A 15922-nucleotide genomic window follows, 5' to 3' on the forward strand; every position below is an offset into this window, starting at 1 on the left:
TGGTCGGATGACCAGTTGTGCTTGTTTACTGACGCGGCTGGAACTCATGGTTTTGGAGCATACTTGGCGGGAAAATGGTGCGCTGGACAGTGGCCTAGTGAATGGGCCGAGTGGAGTCTGACCAAGAACTTGACCTTCTTGGAGTTGTTTCCCCTGGTGGTGGCACTGCGAGTTTGGCCGGAACACCTCAGCAATAAAAGGGTTTGCTTCCATTCGGATAACCAAGGAGTGGTCTGGGCAATCAACCGCCTAACGGCAAATTCGCCGGCGGTGATACGGTTGTTAAGGGTGTTTGTTTTGGAGTGTCTGAGGTGCAATATCTCTTTTCGAGCGGTGCATGTTCCGGGACGGTTGAATGATATTGCTGATAAGGGGTCAGATGTCCCGAGGACCTGTGGCATCTGGGTTGTCAGGAAGGTTGAGCTTGGTGAATGGAGCACTTGCACCTGCTACATGGAGGGCTTACGCTCGAGTGTGGAAGGTGTGGGAACAGAGGCTGTTGGAGGAGCAGGGTCTAGGGAGGAGCGGTTTATCTGTGTGGTTGAACTGGATTGGTTCATGGGTGAGGGATGGGCTGTCGCCCTCTGAGGTCTGAAAAAGAATGGCTGCAATGGCATTTCTTTTTCAGCTGTTGGAAAAAGAGTGACCCTGACGAAGCTTTTTGTGGCCCGAATGGCGGTTCGGGGAATGTGCAGGGGAGCGAGGCGAGCGGACCAGCGCAGACCGGTTACGTTTGCCGTGTTGCAGGGGCTAGTGGCGAGTTTACATAGGATATGTTCGTCAAGATATGAGGAATTGTTGTTTAAAACAGCGTTTGTGTTGGCGTTTTTTGGGGCCTTCCGGGTGTCGGAGCTAGTGGGCAAGAATAGGCATGATAGGAGCAGAATGGGAAGACAGGACGTGGTCGTGAACGGAGGGGTGGTTGAACTGTGGGTCAAGAGGTCTAAAACGGATCAGGAAGGTAGAGGCGCTACGGTGGTGTTGAGGGAAATTGGGGGTGAGTGTTGCCCAGTTAGGACGGTGAGTGAATATTTGAGGGTGGCCAGGCACAATGACGGCCCATTACTTATTCACGAGGATGGATCGTCTTTGTCACGTTTCCAGTTTGTGGCGGTTATGAGAAAGGCATTGGGGTCAATGGGTCGGAGAGCCTTAGAATTCGGTTCGCATTCATTTCGGATTGGGGCGGCAACTGAGGCGGCGAACTTGGGTTTAGAGGCGACGGTTATTAGGAGGGTTGGAAGATGGAGGTCGGAGAGATTCAGGGGGTATGTGAGACCGGGTTTGGTGTTATAAAGGGGTCCCATAACATGTTCCATTCATTTAACAGATGCTGAACGATGCTGGATTGTTGGTCACTCTTATGTGTTCTGGGCAAGGAAGGCAGCAGCAGTGAAGCCAAATTAGGTTTCAGAGAAGACCGCCTAGTGATCAAATGGTTTGGGGTGAGGGGGATGAAATGGGAGCAGGTAGTGGGCACGATTGTTGAATACGCAAGGCTTTACTCCCCTCCTAAGGTGTTACTTTTGCATGCGGGGGGAAATGATCTGGGATTTATGCCGCAAAAAGAGTTGATAGAGAACATTAAGAGGAGTTTGGATAGACTTGTTCAATTGTTCCCGGGGGTGGTCTTGGTGTGGTCGGAGATTGAGAGTAGGACAACTTGGAAGGCGGCATGGGACACCAAAAAATTAGAAGCCTCCAGACGAAAGGTCAATAGGACAGTTACTGGTTATGTTAAAAAGTTGGGAGGGATTGGCTTACGCCACGTGGAATTTGAGGGGGAGTCAGGCAGGTGCTTTTATCTGAAAGATGGAGTTCACTTGAACGAAGTAGGGCTACATTTGTTTAATTTCACGTTACGGGAGGGGATAGAAAAAGCCTTAGCTCTAGGTGGGGGTACTCGCTAGGGAGCGAGTGGTGGCGGAAGTGCTTGCTAGGTCCTATTGAGGCTTACGCCTAATAGAGTATGGCTGGTGTTTATTAATGATTAAGAAAGGAAGTAGAGGTATGCCCCGCCCTGGAAGGGGTGGGGGCTTATACTTAAGCAAGAGCAAGCACGGAGGTGTGGTTAAATGATGTTGTAAAGGTTAATTTATATGTTAATTTATTTGGTTATGTTAATAAAGGAGCTGCAGCCTTTTCTCTCCCAAGAAGGTGTTGTGTGGTTTTTGATTAAGAAACGAGCAATGGGAAATGTGGGGTCAAGAAAAGGCCCGTATGAGAGAGACATGGAAGGAGGGCACCTGTGACCCCACTTCACCCCTGCAAGAGTGGAACATCCCAAGGTGGGGTATCGGTATAAGAAGCTGCATTCGGAAGTGAGGTCACAGGTGTCCTGACAGGAGCAAAACGGTAGGAGGTGTGTCCCGCCCTCCCTTCCCCAGAGTTAAAGTGATAATTGTCGCAGCATTGGCGGAGGTGCTTGCTAGGTCCTATTGAGGCTTACGCCTAATAGAGTATGGCTGGTGTTTATTAATGATTAAGAAAGGAAGTAGAGGTACGCCCCGCCCTGGAAGGGGTGGGGGCTTATACTTAAGCAAGAGCAAGCATGGAGGTGTGGTTAAATGATGTTGTAAAGGTTAATTTATATGTTAATTTATTTGGTTATGTTAATAAAGGAGCTGCGGCCTTTTCTCTCCCAAGAAGGTGTTGTGTGGTTTTTGATTAAGAAACGAGCAATGGGAAATGTGGGGTCAAGCTTGGTCTTTGATGGTAATACTTTGATCTTTATTTTTTACAGTATTGGTTTGAAATTTGTATTTCTTTAGGCATCATTGTTATAAATTAGTAATTCAGTTAATTCATTTTCAGTTAAATGGTGAAAATATATTGTGAATATATATATATACTGTATATATAGCTTCATGTATAGTTTCTCTGTTCTAGTGCCTGTTATCCTGGAAATGAAACCTTGAACCAGGAATTGACGTACTTGTTCATTGAAAAAAGGACTAAGAAAAACTATGAGAGTTTTGAGAACACAACTTTGTATCTGCTGACAGCTGTTCACTTTGTGATTCTAGCTTTTGTGCTCTCTAAAGGAAAACCTTTTCGACTGCCTATATATAAAAACTGTAAGTTTAGCTATATTTAATGTCTGTAGATACAAATGTATATTACTTTGTTAGAACTGTAATTATTATAGTATTATTCGGCTCAAGAACGTGTAAAAGGTATTTTGATGTTTAATACATTTACAGAAATTAAAAAAAAAAAAAAAATGCTCATGATGATAAGTATAGAAAAATATATGTTATACAAACACACACATAATTCTGTAAGATTTTTAAGTCAGCGTATGATTAATGACGATTTATTAAGCAGCGGATGCTCCTTTCTACGTCCATCGTTTCTGGCTTGCCTGAAAATTGAAGTGAAGAACCAGCAGTCGTAAGGCCGCTGTTCCTTAACTTCTACGCCACCTTTTAGGTAGAGGACTGAAATCATCCCGATCCGATCGGGATGATTGACACCCCCTGCTAGCAGCCGATTGGCCGCCGGTGAGCAGGGGGCAGCATTGCACAAGCATTTCACTAGAAATGCTTGTGCAATAATTTCAGCGAGGTCAAGCGGACAAGATTCACTACAGCAAATTATGTCCTCTCGACCTTTAATAAATCTACCCCATTGCATAAAAAAATACACACAAAAGAGCTGCAGTTAAACATGTATACATTTTTAGCTAAAAACAAATAAGGGAAATGAAAACTAGTAGGAAGTCTTTCTAGGAACTACAGCTCTGTTTATGGATAGAGAAAAGACTTCACAAGTTTGATTAGCTACATATTTATTTTGTACATGGACACAAAACCTATAATACATTTTAAAATACACTTTCATTAAATGTTACATAAAAACACCCAGTACAATAGGGTTTATTTCTTCTAAATTTCAAGCTATTCAAAAACCTTACCTTACCTGTGAGCGCTATCTTCTATTTTTGAAATATTCCATTAGGAGACCCTCATTAAACTTTTTAACAAATGCAAACACTTTCTGATTGATAAGTAAATGATAACACACATATGACTACAACATTTAAAATGCTCACAACTGAAAACCCCTTTTCTTTCCTATGGCATGGAGAGTCCACAACGTCATTTCAATTACTAGTGGGATATTCAACTCCTGGCCGCAGGAGGAGGCAAAGTGCACCCCAACAAAGCTGTTAAGAGTAATTTGCCTTAGCCATAATCCCCAGTAATTCTCTTTGCCTTTGTCAATGGAGGATGTGCGAAGAGAGTGTCTGAAGATATTTCATCCTTTTATGGGTACTATTCCCTGCAAGCAAGGACTGGGGTTATGCTGTGTCCATGTCAATCTCTTTAGTAAGAGTAATGGTGGCTATTAGCAGTTAGAAAGCAGCAAGGTTGTCTTTGCTTTATTTCTAACATTATTGCTACCCCTTGATAGAAAGCCAGGGTTGGTTACTCTGTTCTTTCTTTCTCTACAGGTCCCTGGCAGAGAACAGCTGATTCTGTCAAACCTAAGAGTCGGTGAGAAGATTGAAGATTGGAACTTGTGAGTCCCTGTATCTCTGCCCCCATGGCTAGTGGTCTAGGCATAATAGGGATGAGGGACTTTTCATTTCTTTGCTGGGTACCCTCCAGTGAGGGTTGGCAATAAGGGAGGTGTATTTTGGGCTCAGACTATATGACGTCTAGTGAATTCTTTAATCCCAGAATTAGATTCACTTTCCTTGGGACAACGGTTTTTATCTCTCCACTTTAAAACCACTTTAAAATATTTAGAGCTAACCGCACATTTTATTTAAGTAGGCTGACAGTTTCTATACAGCCTTTTTACTATCTCCTTATGAGGTTAGACAATACTACTTTTACAGAGTTAATTCTTATTACCCCTTTTTTCAGTTAGAGCTTTTATTCAGCATGAACTGAGTTGCGATGCTCTTTTAATTATGTTTATAAGTGTTTGACTTTTCGAATGGAAGTTTAGTTTGGCACCATTCACCTCAGAGGGATTCTACTCAGAGTATCTGGGTTCTGTCCTGCATTTAGTCATCCTGCTTTCTGCAGTGCAGCGCCGGCAGTTTTGTATTCTATTAAATACTTATGTAGACCTTGCTCTGCTGTGCATATAGCAGCAGTGCTGTCTAAATATATTTTATGTGTTTTAGGAGAAGTCTCTAGCTAGTACGCACTTATATTTATGATGGCGCCATTTTTAAAAAAACGGCAGTTAGATCTTGTAAGTCAGACGAGTATTGAGAGTTTATTTGTAGCTTTTTAACAACAGATATGCGTGGTCTATATATCACTCGGTTATGCATGTGGGGAGTTATTGCGCCATTGTTTTCCTCCAGACAGTCAGCTGGTCAGCTTTATGTGCATGTTTAAACACTTTTAGCGCCATATCTGTTTTCTCTGCGTGAGGGTAAGAAGCGCTTTCCAAATTTCTTATGCCAGGTCTCTTAGTGTGGAGACTTTATTTAAAAGGAATTTATTTTTCCCCCTGTAGGTGATTTATAATACTTTGTTAAAGTAGGTCGCTTTATCTTAGTGGTCTTTTAAGCAGATTTGTTTGCAGATACTTAACAGTCTTTTGTGTGTATTTAAGTATATTATTTAAGTCTCTATTAGGAAATGGGACCATTTTGTTAGTATTTTTTTATTTTCGCTGCATTTGTATTTTTTTAAACTAAATGATACAATGCGTTTTTTATCATGACATTTCAAGGCAGTTACTGCCATCTTCAGTCACATTTTAATTTATATTTATTTTATGTCTATTCATATGCATAGGAGTCTCTTCATATTTGGAGACTATCACGCTGTTGGTAGCATGAAAGATTCTGGCTACCTAGTGCCCTAAAATTATAATTTATTTTATATTGAGTTTTCACTGTCTGATACAGAGATTCCATCTATCAATCTCTCTCATATGAAGTTTTTTTTTTCATATGCCCATATCATATGTATTACCAACATTTATGTTTTATTTTTAATTTTTCTATGTTTTTAGTATAACCATTTAATATGATATTTTTTCTCATCTATTTTTTATAGATGTCATGTATGGTTTTCATGTATCTTTCTTAGTTTTTTCTTTGTTTTCTTCAATAAAAGTATCAAACTGATATAGAATCAGCAGCAGAGGTCTCAGGAATTTTCCTAGACATTACTGGGTCTGTTTCCAGTCCTCAGGGTGGAATTAGCCTTGAAGTTTGTTTGTTTATCAAGGAGGGAAAGAAGACAGAATCCTCCTCATCTTCTAAATCTGAGCAGGCCTAGTCCTCATGGAGCCATCCTTGGAACTAGGGCAAGCAATCCAAGAAGCCTTCTGCTGAGTCTTCAGTACGAAGAATTCGCCACTGATCCAGTTCTCGAACCAGATAGGGGGCGGACTTTCCTTTTTTAACAGGCTTGGATTCGAGTTGTCCAAGACCCATGGGTAGTGGAAGTAGTCTCCCAGGTTTTCAGTATAGGATCCAAATCTTTCCCTCCTAGAGGCAGATTTTTCCTGTCAAGATTATCTACTATCCAGGTGAAGAGAGAGGCCTTCTTAAACTTTGTAGAGGTCCTATCTTCTCTGGGGGTGATTGTTCCAGTTCCCGAGATGGAACAGAGTCAAGGTTGTTACTCAAACCTTTTTGTGGACTGTGGACATAGTATCCCAGGGTTACAAAATAGGATTCAAATCTTGCCCTCCAAGGAGCAGATTTCTTCTGTCAAGACTATCCACAAACCAGGTAAAGTGGGAGGCCTTCTTAAACTGTGTAAAGGACCTATCCTCCCTGGGAGTAATTGTTCCAGTTCCTCTGGGGTAACAGGGTCAAGGATTCTATTCAAATCTCATTGTGGTTCCCAAAAAGGAAGGAACTTTCCATCCCATCCTAGACTTAAAATGCCTATTCAATTTCCTCTGAGTTCCGTCCTTCAAGATGGAAACTATTCTTTCCATTTTTCCATTGGTTCAGGAGGGTCAGTTTATGACGACAATAGAACTGAATGACGTGTACCTTCATGTTCCCATTCATCATCAGTTTCTAAAATTTGCTTTTCTGGACAAGCATTTCCAGTTTGTTGCACTTCCGTTTGGTTTAGCCACAGCTCCCAGAATATTCACAAGGGTTCTGGGGGCTCTATTGGCTGTGGTCAGATCCCAGGGAATTGCAGTGGCACCTTATCTAGATGACATCTTGGTTCAGGCATCATCTTTTCATCTAGCAAAATCTCATACAGAGATGTTGTTGTCTTTTCTTTGTTCCCACGGGTGGAAAGTTAATCTGGAAAATAGTTCTTTAGTTCTAGCCACAAGAGTGTGTTTCCTAGGAACAATCATATATTCCCTGTCCATGAAGATTTTCCTGACGGACGTCAGAAAATCCAAACTTCCTTGCTTCTTGCTTTTCTCTCAAGTCTACTATTCATCCATCAGTGGCTCAATGCATGGATGTGATTGGTCTTATGGTTGCTTCCATGGACATCATTCCTTTTTGCTCTGTTCCATCTGCGACATCTGCAACTTTGCATGCTCAGTCAATGGAACGGAGACCATTCAGATTTATCGCAGAAGATAAATCTGGATCCCTTAACAAGAGACTCTCTCTCATGGTGGATTTCACAGGAACATCTGTCTCGGGGTACTTGCTTCCGGAGAACTTCCTGGGTGATTGTGACTATGGATGCCAGCCTGTTAGGCTAGGGAGCAGTTTGGGGCTCTCTAAAAGCTCAGGGCCTGTGGACTCGGTAGGAGTCTTCTCTTCCCATAAACATCTTGGAGTGGAGAGCAATCTTCAGTGCCCTGACATCTTGGCCTCAATTGTCTTTAATCCAGTTTATCAGATTCCAGTCAGACAACTTCACCTCAGTGGCTTACATCAACCGCCACGAGGAACTCTGAGTTCCTTAGCCATGAAGGAGGTGACTCGCATACTGCAGTGGGCGGAAGCTCACAACTGTCTTCTATCTGCCATCCACATTCCAGTAGTGGACAACTGGGAGGCAGATTTTTTAAACAGACAGACTTTTAATCCCGGGGAGTGGGCTTTCCATCTGGAAGTTTTCTCAATGATAACCCTCAGGTGGGGGGTTCTGGAGTTGGATCTGATGGTGTCTTGTAAAAACGCCAAGCTTCCAAGGTATGGTTCAAGGTCAAGAGATCCTCAGGCCACTCTGATAGATGCTCTAGCGGTTCCTTGGATGTTCTCTCTGGCATACATGTTTCCTCTGTTTGCTCTCCTTCCATGAGTCATTGCTCGTATCAAACAGGAGAGAGCATCTGCAATTCTAATAGCTCCTGCATGGCCTCACAGGATCTGGTTCGTGGATCTGGTGAAGATGTTATCTCTTCCACCTTGCAGGTTACCTCTGAGGAAGGACCTTCTAATTAAGGGTCCATTCCTCCATCCAGATCTAGATTCTCTGAAGCTGACTGCTTGGAAATTGAACATCTAGTCCTGTCTAGAAGTGATTTTTCTGAGGGAGTTATTGATACTATGCTTCAGGCTCGTAAACCTGTTACTCGCATGATTTACCATAAGGTATGGTGTAAATACCTTTTTGGGTGCGAATCTAAAGGTTTCTCCTGGAGCCAGGTGAGGATTCCCTGAATTTTATCTTTTCTTCAGGATGGCCTGGAGAAAGGTTTGTCAGTCAATACTGTAAAGGGTCAGATTTCTGCACTGTCTATTCTTTTGCTCAAACGTCTGGCAGATTTACCAGATGTTCAAGCTTTTGTTCAGACCCTGGTCAGAATCATGCATGTGTTTAAACCTGTTGCTCCACCTTGGAACCTTAGCCTAGTTCTTAAAGTTTTGCAGCAGGCTCCATTTGAGCCAATGCATGTTGTTGATATAAAATTGTTATCTTGGAAGGTTTGGTTTCTCCTTGCTATTTCTTCTGCTCGTAGAGTTTCTTTCAGCTCTGCAGTGTGATTCCCTGTATCTTCTTTTTCATGCAGATAAGGCGGTCCTTCGTACTAAATTAGGGTTTCTCCCTAAGGTGGTGTTGGATTGAAACATTAATCAGGATATTGTTCCTTCTTTTTGTCCTAATCCTTCTTCTCATAAGGAATGTATTTTGCATAACTTGGATGTTGTGCGTGCTCTTTTACCTACAAGCTATTAAAGATTTTCGGCAATCTTCTGCCCTGTTTGTTGTTTTTTCTGGAAAGCGTAAGGGTCAGAAGGCCACTTCTATTACTCTTTCCCTCTGGTTAAGAAGTATGATTCGTTTTGCTTATGAGACTGCTGGACAGCAGCCTCCTGAGAAATTTACGGCTCATTCCACTAGGGCTGTCTCCTCATCTTGGGCTTTCAAAAATGAAGCTTCTGTGGAACAGATTTGCAAGGTGGCAACATGGTCCTCTTTGCATACTTTTTCCAAATTCTACAAATTTGATACTTTTTCCTCAGCTGAGGCCTCTTTTGGGAGAAATGTTCTTCAAGCGGAGGTGCCTTCTGTTTAGGTTGTCCTGCCTTGTTCTCCCTCCCTGTTCATTCCTCCCTGTTCATTCTGTGTCCTCTAGCTTGGGTATTGGTTCCCACTAGTAATTGGAATGATGTTGTGGACTCTCAATGCCATAGGAAAGAAAACAAAACGTATGCTTACCTGATAAATTTCTTTCTTTCCAGGCATGGAGAGTCCATGACCCCACCCTCTTTTTAAATTCTAATTCTGCTGGGGGTCAGGCACCTCTATACCCTTGTGTTTCTTCTTTTTCCATTTTCCTTCGGCTGAATGACTGGGGATTATGGGTAAGGGAAGTTACATTCAACAGCTTTGCTGGGGTGCTCTTTTCCTCCTCCTGCTGGTCAAGAGTTGAATATCCCACTAGTAATTGGAATGACATCATGGACTCTCCATGCCCGGAAAGAAAGAAATTTATCAGTTAAGCATAAATTTTGTTTTTGACTCAATTAAATTTGCATATTGTGATGCAATTAACTCTTGGGGTATTGTTCCTTTAAATTTTAGTTTACTGTATGTCATGCTTTAAAATAAAGTTGCACTAAACACAACATACATACATTCAAAATTACAGTTATGTTCATATAAACAATATCTGATAAAAAAAATATTCACATAAATATAAAAAAAAAAAAGTTAAAAGGGTTCAAAGGTATAAGGTATATGTAAAGGTGTTTGACTGGAAAGGGAAATAATGGATGTATACATACATATACATGTCTAAATATGTGTGTGTATATATATAGAGAGAGAGATAAGCACAGTCTTACATTACCACAACCGCCAGGGTGCACTTCACATAAAATGTGTATGATTCTTGTTTGCAAGAAGGCACTCACTGGTCTTTAGTGAAAAACAACTTTTAATTCATGTTAGAAAGCAAGTACATCCATGGATCTTATATATATATATATATATATATATATATATATATATATATATATATATATATAGGTGTGAAGATTGCTTTAGACCTGAGGAAGAGAGGAAAACTCTCGAAAGCTTGTCTTTTAAATATTATGTTAGTCCAATAAAAAAGGTATCACTGCATACTGCAATACTTTGTTTTTTGAGCATCTATATATATATATATATATATATATATATAAATATATGTGTGTGTGTGTGTATAAATATATATATATATATATATATATGTATGTATATGTATTTATGTGTTTTACTATATATTTACTGTACATAGTTTACATTTCAATGTTGTTCACATACAAGATAATGTCACTTTTATTGTAAATATATACCGTAATTCGATTTGTATCTGTATATAGCTATACCTGCATATCTGTAAATGTTTTACTTAAGTAACATTCTTTGTTTTTCAAGATATATTTATAGCTGTTCTGATGATTGAAGTTGCTCTCACGCTGTTCTTCATATTTGCTGATATAAAGAATTTATATGTTGTTTTGGAAGTAAGTAAAACTATCTAAAGCCTTCTATTAAAATAGCTGAAAATAAAGCAAACTATCTAAGTACTGTAATTTGTTTTTATGATTATGTTCTAAAAAAATGTATTGTAATAACTAGAGCTGTGCATAAATATTTGTATTTTCTTTGACAGCTTGTCTGCACACCAACTAGTTGGAGAGTACATATGATTGTGATCCTGGCTATATGCCTGGTGGTATCATTCATAGTAGAGGTACGTTTCATTAAAAAAAAAATCAATTCATGTAAATTGAGTCATTTTAATTTGAAGTATAATTATTTATAAGTCCATCGAGTTCAACTTATACAAATCAAATACACTTACAAAAAAGCTCCATTTGAGCTTAAATGAATCCCAAATTATGGGTGGAGCCAAAATGACTGCACCCATAATTTAAAGAAGGCTGCATGAAATGCATTTAGTGTTTAGTGTCACTTTATAGTTTGCACAATGGGCTAGATTCATTGAGGTTACCAAGGAACCTCATTGAAAAGGTTTATTGAACACTGTTTCACTTTACTTTCTGGTTATCAAAGTAATACCGGCAACAGCTGCTAATCGTTAGCTATTGTGTAATGTGATACAATTATGTATAAGAAGTAAGCCACGAGTGCTGGTGCACAGGTTCTGTTTTAATGAAGTTTTAGTGTTGGGATCGTAAATGACTTAGGGCTAGATTATGAGTGGTGCACTAACTGTTACGTGCAAGCGATAAGGAGTTTATCATGTGTTTTTGCACGTGTTGGAAGTAGCGCACATATTACAAGTTGAAAGTAAACGCTTTTGCTGTATGAAATTGAATTTAATGCGCATCAGGATAGAGCTCTGGTTAACTGTTACGCTCAACTAAAAAGTTGCACAAAACACATAAAAAATACATTTAAAAGTACTGTTACACTCATAATAACATTTTTAAACGTTACTTAAAAACATTATAAGAGCTCATAGATATGAGGTCACAGGTGTTAGAAAAAATACACGCAAAGGGCATTAACATAGAGATGCATAAACATGTCTAAATATGTATATGTATGTATATATGTGCGTACTTATGTATTTATATGTGTATATATGTATTTACAGACATACACACATTTAAACACATAAATACATATGAACACATATATAGACATATATAAGTGCATTGGAACCCTTTGCAGACAAGAAGCCAAAAACATGTAAAATCATATTTATGCAATATTCTTATATAATAAAGTGTTTAACTGTGTTTGTACTGTAAATATTTTACATTCAAATGTTCTTCATTTAAGTGAATATGTTCTAAATATTTATAAATATTCATATATATATATATATATACACTAGTCCTAAAACCTGTTCACACGGGCCATTTTTTGCCGTAAAGCGGTCCCACCCCTTGTTCTCTCACCCCCCCCCTCTATTTTGCTCTCTCTCCTCCCTCTCTTTTGCACTCTCTCCCCCTGTTTTTTGCGATCTCTCTCCCCTCTTTTTTGCTCCCTCTCTCCCCCCTCTCTTTTGCTTTTTCTCCCCCCTCTCTTCTGCTCTCTTTCTCTCCCCTCTCTCTTTTGCGCTCTCATCTCGCCCCCTCTCTTTTGCGCTCTCTCTACCCCCTCTCTTTTGCGCTCTCTCTACTGCCCTCTCTTTTGCGCTCTCTCTCTCCCCCCTCTTGTTTGCACTCTCTCCGCCCTCTCTTTTGCTCCATTGAAGTCTAGGGGAATTAATGCAGTCGCGATATTCTAACTTCGACTTTTTGCACACATCGGTTTAATGCTCCACTAATAATCTAGCCCTTACTTTGGGAATTGATAGATTGATTATTTCCCTTAGATACTTATTAAAGAATAAACTTTCTTCTTTCTATCTATTAATGATATTTTCATTTAAATAATACAGATTCTTTAGTGCAATTAGTACCCTTTTTGTACCTAATTTCCTTAAAGGGACACTGAACCCAATTTTTTTTCTTTCGTGATTCAGATAGAGCATGCAATTTTAAGCAACTTTCTAATTTACTCCTATTATCAAACTTCTTCATTCTCTTGGTATCTTTATTTGAAAAGCAAGAATGTAAGTTTAGATGCTGGCCCATTTTTGGTGAATAACGAAGAAAAATTGATAATAGGAGTAAATTAGAAAGTTGCTTAAAATGGCATGCTCTATATGAATCACAAAAGAAAAAAAATTGGGTTCAGTTTCCCTTTAATAAAGAGAGTTTTTGGTAATTTATTAAAAATCTAAATCAAATTCAGAATTATTATATGTGGTCTTTTTAGTTACCTAAAAAGCTGAGTATAAATTCCGAAACTAGTGAAAAACATAATAATAATAATAATATAAAATACTTTATTGAGCACCCTTCAAATCACAAATTCAGTCTTATAATGTATTGGCTAAAAATGTATTCTGTTTTCTTTAGTCTATCGCCCTAGAGATCAATTGATGTAATGTGATAATACAGAGTGCTCCCTACTGCAATACATTTGTTTTTATTTTTTGTTGCTTTTGTTGACTAATGATTACTTTCTTTTCCAATTATAAAATATAAAAATACAGGTTTTAAAGGGCTAATTGCTAATTATTCCCGCCAGCGCATGAATATAATACAGTTAAACTAGTAGTGCAATTTCTATAAATTTGATGAGTATCTGTGTCTACCTCTTTATCTATTTCTTATAAAATGCTTTTTGAATACTGTCTTTTTATTAATTACTTCTTAAAGGCAGAGAAGATGTTATATTCTGATCTGAAACTCTATACCCCGTCCACCTATATCATTTGTTTAGCTGTCTTTTAGCACCTAAACTTGCACCTAATGAAATATCACTATGGACTATGTGAATGCTTTATAAATAAAAGATGATTATTTTTATTATAATTATTTACAAGACCCAATAGTAGACTGCACCACAGCAAATCTCTTGTTTCAGGTTTATACACAAATGAATGTTACAAACTTTTTATTGCAGGAGTATATATTAGATAACAGAGCTCTCTGGCTGGCTTTGAAGAGATGCCTAAAATGTAAACCCAGTAGCAACTATAAAAAGATGCGGGCAATATTGGAGAAGGATTCAGGATGGCCACCCCTTCAAAAGACTGTGTATGGAAACAGCATGTTGCCTAATGGACATACCAATGAATATTGTAATCTAGCTTATGAGCATGAAGAGACTTTATCAAATGGAAAACAAGCAATACAAAGGGTTAAGCAAAATTAGATCCACTTCTAAATTGAAAACTTCATGTACAGTTACTGAAAGTAGAAAACAATAAAAAATTAAATATATTTAAATTAAAAGTATTGTATTATTCATAATCAATGGTACTTAAACATACTAAATAAATATGATTTATTTTAGTATTGCACTTTAAAAAGGAAACTGATATTCTTTATAACAGACAATTTTCCTCATTCTTGGAATTTAAACCCCTTAAAGGGACTTCATGCTGTCTGCATTTATCACTGCACAAGCATTTCACAAGAAATGCTTGTGCAATGCCGCCCCCTGCAAATTCGCGGACAATCGGGCGCTAGCAGGGGGTGTCAATCAACCTGATCGTATCCGATCGGACTGATTGCTGTCTGCCGCCTCAGAGGTGGCAGACGAGTTAAGGAGGCTCGCATGGAATCAGATGCATTGGGGCCGATTAACGGCTTAATAAATCAGCCCCATGGTGTCTTGTCACTGCTGTTGTTAAGTAGGTTCTGGGTACCTTGATTGATTCAACATGCCTCCCTTTTAAAGTTGTATGTTTTATGCTGTATATTTTAAGCTGTATGTTTTAATTAAGAATACAATTTAAGAAGAGATCCTGCCATCCGGTGCTTTTTTTCCTGTGTGCAATACCTAGAGTCCTTACCTTTCATTGAGACAGTTTTATGCTAAAATGCAAAAAAAAAAAAAAAAAAAAAAAGTGTTTTTAGTCATTTTCTTCAGCGTGAAAGGCAAATAACAACATAAAAAAAGAACAAAACAATAATTGAGGCAACTTACCTCTTCTACATCTAAATTACTATCATATATTAAACCACTCCTGTTTAAAATACCCATACAACCAATCAGAAAGCACTTCCTTTAAACTAAACCAAATAACACATAATCCTTTAAATTTGTGCACTCTCACGTCATCAAGCATAAACCATAAGAGAAAAGGAAATACTCCTTCCAATCCTTCAATTTTAAAAATATATGATACATAAATCGTAACTCCTATTAAAAGGTCCAAACAAATATCACACATCTCAATAAAGAAAAAAAAAAACCTCCCCAATAATGTCTGTGATCTTTGCATAACAGATCATATTCATCAAAACATTTTTACAAAAAGCAAAATTATAAAAACAGAAATAAATCAATATATCACCCATAGGATACAAATGTGCTCAAAATAGGTAATTGAAAGTATATTATCACGCTTCATTGTAATAGATTGGTAGGAATAGCTCCGACTGCCCCAGTAATCCCTACAACAAATTGGGCCAACCCACTCCCCTACCTCACCTGCTGCCACATATCCACGTGACCAATTAAAATTCCTAGAAAAGAAAAAAAATAAACAAAAATGTCTATGTCATATTCAATCATTATAAATAATAGTATAATATAGTATAAATGTAAATGTGCACTGATGTACAACCACTAACTATATAAATAATCTGTAAAAAAATAACAAAGTAGATAAGTATTCTCTTGCAAGTGTGCTAAATTCCCTGTCAAATCATAATGCCCTAATACACTACCAAAATGAAAATAGTCTCTTGCAAATCAAATAAAAGTGCCCTTAACTACTAAACTAAATGGATCTACAAGTGCACACTAAGTGCAATTAAGCCCATTTCAAGTGAAGTGCATTAGATCCGTGTCCCCAACACTACGTCATCTTAAACCAATACACAAAAAAAGCATACTCAGTGTAAACTTGGAGGCCTATTTATGAAATGTCTGTCGGACCTGATCTGACATTGCGGATCAGGTCCGACAGACATCGCTGAATGCGGAGAGCAATACGCTCTCCGTATTCAGCGTTGCACCAGCAGCTCTTATGAGCTGCTGGT

General features: G+C 38.6%; 1 protein-coding gene across 1 annotated transcript in view; it reads left to right on the plus strand.

Moving 5' to 3' along the window:
- Positions 1-14084, plus strand: part of LOC128657504 (probable cation-transporting ATPase 13A4) — a 186812-nt gene extending 172728 nt beyond the window's left edge. Inside the window, exons 27-30 of the mRNA XM_053711871.1 lie at positions 2890-3077; positions 10779-10867; positions 11017-11097; positions 13833-14084. Coding sequence (XP_053567846.1) covers positions 2890-3077; positions 10779-10867; positions 11017-11097; positions 13833-14084 — 610 coding nt within the window. The remainder of the gene's footprint in view (positions 1-2889; positions 3078-10778; positions 10868-11016; positions 11098-13832) is intronic.
- Positions 14085-15922: the final 1838 nt, after the last annotated feature.

This window comes from Bombina bombina, chromosome 4 (genome assembly GCF_027579735.1).
Source record: "Bombina bombina isolate aBomBom1 chromosome 4, aBomBom1.pri, whole genome shotgun sequence".
In the NCBI taxonomy this organism is placed as follows: Eukaryota; Metazoa; Chordata; class Amphibia; order Anura; family Bombinatoridae; genus Bombina; species Bombina bombina.